Genomic DNA, 6,021 nt, shown 5'->3' with positions numbered 1-6,021 from the left:
CACCTCATTCATTTGTCCAATACTCTTCACTTAAGTTTCGGCCATCATTTCCAGCCTTCTTTTGCTATGCCTATGCATTAGAGAAGTTTTGACTGCACTTGACGTTGAAGTTGTGACAGCTATTTGTGATGCCAAGCTTAGAAGCATAGATATTCAAGCAACGACCTCAAGTACTCTTTGTAGATTTGAAATAACAAATTATGTGATTATGATACTTTCTTAATTTTAAGCTTATTGTTGTTGATTTTCTATTGTAAATAAAAAATAAGTACAACAATAGGCCTATAGGCAGGCCTCTTAATGAATAATGACCTCCAAGGAATATTAATATATACCGAGTAGAATATCTGTTTTAAAGCATCTCCAAATTACTCTTCAAATAAAATTCTACTTCTTATTTGAAGAATCATTTTATTTGAAGAGTCATATTAATATTAAACACTCCAAAAGACACGTCAATTTAAATTCTTCAAACAAGATTTGTTTCTCACTCTTCAATATTGCCGAGTGAGTTTCTCCTTCTTCTATTAATATTTTTTTATTATTTATTGAAAAGATAAGACTGCAATAATTATTATTTATGTTTCCTTTAAAAAACATAACAGCAATTCAATTTGATAGTGGGAAAGATTTGATTAAAATAATGTTAACTTATTCTTATTTGATGAATTTTTTGGAGGAGATTGTATTTTTTTATCTACTTATTTGACACACTAGTAAGCAAATTGATATTTGAAGAGGAAAATTTAAAGAGTTTTTTGAAGATGCTCTCACCTCCAAAAATTCCGCGGAAGGACACCATTATACATTTAATTCCTTTAAAATCTACTTGGTGACTCTCTATTTTTTGACTTGTAAAAATTTTAAATTAAATCTCACAAATTGGAATCATTTTCGAAATCAATTGACCTCTTTTTTTCAAGTTATAGTTACTAACACAATTACCATTGAATTTTTCAGTTATTACAAAATTGCCACATAATTTCGTAACCTGAGGTTTGTTCTATTTTAAGGATTCAATTTTCATCCTTTCTTAATTTACACAAATTGGTGAAGACAAAGAATTTACCACTCATTTTAAATTTATATAATTTTAGTTTTATTACTTTTTCTTATTGAAGAAGCTAAATTCACAAAATATTTTTCAAAAGCCAATCTTAAATATTAGTTTAATATTTAATGCATTTACTTTCAAATATTTTTTTTCACTCTCTTTATCGTTTGAACACAAAATTAACTTCAATCTTGAGCACTTTTTTTTTTTTTATAATTTTGATATTTTAACTATGCATGAACTCTGAATTTCAACGTGATTAATTACCACTCGAAGGGTGTAGCTAAGTTACGTAATGTTAAAATAACTCTATAGTTGCACTAATTCTGTCAAGTGTAATTTAATTGTCAAATACTTTAAAATTACTTAATACAACTCTTAAGTTATTATAAATTATAACATTATGTAACTTAACAGAAGTCCATCAATTAGACTAATCAAGTGAATTTTCAATTCCGTGGAACATGGACTTGGTAAATTATCATTGCACCCATGCAACAAGTGAGACATACCGTGGGGAGCTAGTCAGCTAGAGGTATAGGTCTGACGACTTGAGGTCAATGGTCAACCATTATTTTCTCTCTAATTACACGAAGACTACGTGGACTCACTTTTTCTCTTTTTCTCTTTCTCTATCATGCGCGTCAAGTAAATAAAGTAAAAGAACAATTATGAGTGCCTGACAAGATTTTAACAAACTCATAAAACGACCTTATTTTAGTGAGTTTATTTATTTATTAGGTCAATGGTCAACCAATATTTTCTCCCTAATTATACAAAGACTACATGGACTTACTTTTTCTCTTTTTCTATCATGCGCGTCAGTAAATAAAATAAAAGAACACTTATGAGTGCTTAATCCTGACAAGATTTTAACAAAAACAAACTCAGAAAACGTCCTTATTTTAGTGAGTTTATTTATTTATTTTTTTTAATGGGAAAATATCCACCGTCCACCCATTTTTTTTTAACTTTTTCAAAAATACACAATTCTTTTTTTTTTTGCTGGAATCCACCTGAAATTGCGTTTTGTTTTACTTTTCCACTTCCGTTTGGAATCCGTTAGGAAAACTAACGGAAACTTAGTCAAATGACTATTTTACCCCCCCAAACTTAGTAAAACACTAAACTAATCAAAAGAAATCATCTTCTTCTCCTCCTCTACTTTACTATCCTTGCTATGGTCGCCCGAGTCGTCTTCATCGTTATCATTATCGTTGTCATCTGCTTCTTCATCGTCATCATCTTCCATCACTTCACAAGGTGAATTCTGCTTCATTCTTTTCAAGGCACCGTCTTGCCACTCGTCTGAGCAGCAACCAGGTCTTTACGCATAGAGCTGGTCAACTCGACGGACGATCCTTTCAGCGCCATTTTGAAAACCGTGACATTGTTGCTCAGCTGGTAAAACTGAGGCCAGACGTTGTCGCATAAGCTGACGTCCTTGTAGTAGACCTCCACTGAGCTGCCTCTCCGTAGTAGATGCCGATCTTGTCGTCGACGGAGTAGTTGGGCGCTTCAGGACGGAAGATGAGGTAGAAGATGTCGGCGGCGATGGCCAAGAGGAGGACGAGGAGAAGCAGCGAGCAGCAATAGAAACGGAAGCAGCAGCAGGTAGTGCTGCTGGATTTGCGGCGGCGGGAGCACGAGTGGCAGCTTGTTCGTTGACATAGGTTCCTGCGGCCGCGAGCGCCGGCGGATGTGAGGGCTCTTGTTCGTTGCGCGGTGTCGTTTTGGGGTGGATCCTTTCAGCCATTTTGAGTAGCAGCTAGCGCTACAACTGAAGAAAATTAAAAGAGTCAGCTCTTTTGCCCTAAGAGCTTTTTCTGAAGAAAATTACGAAGTTGTTGAATAACAAAAGGAGATCTCTAAAGATTTTTTGGAAACAATTAGAGTAAAGCTCTCTGTCAAGCCTGGATTGAATTGTTCGAAGATCAATGTGTTGTAAACGACGTCGTTTGGGGTTGCTCTGCTGAAATGACCGATTTGCCCCTACGACATCAGTAATGTTATAACGGATTCCAAACGGAAGTGGAAAAGTGAAACAAAACGCAATTTCAGGTGGATTCCAGCTAAAAAAAAAGAATTGTGTATTTTTGAAAAAGTTGAAAAAAACAGGTGGGCGGTGGATATTTTTCCTTTTTTAATTTATCTAAAACAACGTTGTTTTGAATGTGTTTTTATTAAGATTTTATCCGAATTTTGGGTGCAATCACTTTTCGTACATCTTAATAACAACTTGATAAAATTCTTTTCATAATTTTCCCAAAAAAATAAATAAATAAATAAAAGAAAAGAAAAGAATTGGAATATAACAAAACCCCACCATTCATAGCTGAATATGAAAATCAGCTTGATAAAAAAAAGTTGAAACTCGACATGCATAAATGATAAGACTCCACTTTGTTAACGTGTGGAGTGGTGTGGGTCTATCGCCTACGCGTCTTAAGTCTTCATCGGTAAATGCATCCGGAAAAAAATGCATTTAATTATTGAATATGTTAATGATCAATCATCAATGTAACAACTTTTTTCCAAAATGCATGAACACCACCACGTACTTCCGGGTATCATCGCAAGTGCAGCAAGAGCCAATGAAGGGGATCCATTTGTACCTCTCTGATTGGGTTGCCAAGGTACAAGTCTTCCTTGTTATTTTGTTTGTTTTTTCATTTGCAAAATTAATAATTAAACCAGAGTTATAAATTGTCATGCGTAAGATGATTTTTATTTTATTATTATTATTATCTATTATTAGTATGTTAATATCGCAATATTTGTCAATGGGTGACATCTTAATTAGAGGTCACATGAATTGAGAAACCCCCAGTTGAAAATAATTAGTCCTAATTGAAATTTAACAATTTAATTTTAAAAAGTTCTATGTTTTTACCCCTGCATTTATAGATTTTATATTGTGACCTCATCAAATTTGTAATTATTTACATTGACTCTCTCAAGCCAAAATTTTGGTTTGGCCAAAGTGAGCACTACTTTTAGAAACAAGTTCAATATGAACGGTTGGCAGCTATTTTCTGTGAGAGTTACATAGCATACTATAATATTGAATCTCTAGCATATTAAATAAAGGAAGAAAAAAAAGATAATAATAAAGTCCTATGGCACATCAAATAAAAAGAAAGAAGGAAAAGAGGAAGAAGAAGAAGGAAAAAAAAAAAAGAACGTCAATAATCGACATAACTGATTGAGTGATTCTTTCTAAACGTAATCGTAACAATGATATGCTAGAAGAAATTAAAATGATGAAATTAATGATTGTTTAAATAAATTAATTGTTTCAATTATTTTAAGGGAATTATCAAACAATAAGGAAAGCATAGAAAGGACTTTGAAGTCAAATATGGACACTAAGCCTACCGCAACTGTGGAACTTCTGTAACAGACTCTCAGATATGTAATGCTATTTTTATTAAAATAAATAAATTGTCAAGATATTGAATGCTATAATTATAACTAAAAAAAGCGGAGTCTCATCTGATACTATTGAAGACGTGAACTGGACTCTTATCCGAAATCCCAATGCAAGGGGTAGAAATCCTGAAAAGAAATAATAATAATAATAATAAATAAAGACCAACTCGCTCTTCACACGCAACAACCGTACCTCTTTCTCCGAAGTTGGACCAGTCGTTTTTCACGCGTATCGGATTTTCGTGAAATTCGCTCTCATCTTAATTTATATCCAGGCCTATCAAAATATATATATATATATATATATATATTTAGGCAAACACTATGTTACAACTGATGTAAGATACATCTCTCATATGAACAGTATATGCGTGGGACTTATTTACTGTTTATGCGACGAGTGTATCCTACATTAATTGTAAGATAGGGGATTCTTATATATAATGTTTATTGTTAATTAGTTAATTTCCATTAATTTTTTCTTTGTGCTTCTGTACATTTTTTATGTTCCATAGGATTTCCCATTTGAATGTACGTTCTCCCAATCATTTGTGGAATCACAACTGGTTTTTTTTTTTTTTATATATAATTACATTAGATTATTACTCAAACTATAATTAATATTACGAGAGATTATAATTAAAATTTACAAATCAGACTATTACTGAAACTAACTTACATTAATACTTATAGAGTTCTGTCTATATTTTAATCCTCATTAATATTCAAAGGATGCCTACTCCACTCATACTTAAGTAAGGAAGAGACTACTTTCACTCAATTATACTTTCTGCCCTCCAAGTCTTAACCACTCGGCCTTTTAATCACAACTAGTTAATAGAATAAATTACAACAAAGACATTATCACTAAAACAAATGACATACTATATTTGATTAATTGATTTTAATTTATAAACAATGCTGAATTTTTTTCCTCCTATCAATTTGTATGTTAAAACTCATTTTATCTTTCAACCCTAAATATTCCCCCCCCCCCCCTCCCCCAACAATTTAATGTTAGGAATTACATAAGCTATTAAAGTTTTAGAAAGATCTAAGCGGTAAAAACAAAGAAAAAAACAAAATCAAAGAAAAATGAGCCACTGTCCCCCTCCAAATAAATTTAGGTTTTATCGAGAAAGAATAATACATGTTTCAGTCTTGATATATCTCATATTTACTCAATAATTAATAATTCTGCGGATAAAGTTTATCATTGTCTGAACTTTTAGGTAATTTCATCCACAACACGTGAAATGCAATAACTATTTTTTTTTTCTTTTTTACTTTATTTTTAGATTTTTTTAACATTGAAACCGTGTGATGAGAAGGGATACAGGGCAGCAGCTGGGAGGCACATGACTGATGGTGACTTGGAGGCACTAATGTACACTTACACGTTGTCATGTTATTATATTAAGTGCTCCATTCGAAATTTAAGAATGTAACTGCGTTAAATATTTATTAAGAGAGTTTTATCGTTTTATGGTACTATCCAGTTCGAATTGATTAGTCGAGACCAATATGATCTTCGA

The 6,021-nt window shown here is 32.4% G+C and overlaps 1 protein-coding gene and 1 pseudogene across 1 annotated transcript in view; both read right to left on the bottom strand.

Moving 5' to 3' along the window:
* The window catches only part of LOC112100095 (protein FAR-RED IMPAIRED RESPONSE 1-like), an 18,760-nt gene extending 16,427 nt beyond the window's left edge, over window positions 1-2,333 (bottom strand). The window contains exon 1 of the mRNA XM_024187958.1: window positions 2,220-2,333. Coding sequence (XP_024043726.1) covers window positions 2,220-2,333 — 114 coding nt within the window. The remainder of the gene's footprint in view (window positions 1-2,219) is intronic.
* LOC112101180 lies at window positions 2,211-2,922 on the bottom strand (annotated as a pseudogene).
* Between the last annotated feature and the right edge of the window lie 3,099 nt (window positions 2,923-6,021).

This window comes from Citrus clementina, unplaced genomic scaffold, assembly GCF_000493195.1.
Source record: "Citrus clementina cultivar Clemenules unplaced genomic scaffold, Citrus_clementina_v1.0 scaffold_9, whole genome shotgun sequence".
In the NCBI taxonomy this organism is placed as follows: Eukaryota; Viridiplantae; Streptophyta; class Magnoliopsida; order Sapindales; family Rutaceae; genus Citrus; species Citrus x clementina.
The sequence above is the reverse complement of the archived record's forward strand: the minus strand, read 5'-3'. Positions and strand labels throughout refer to the sequence as shown.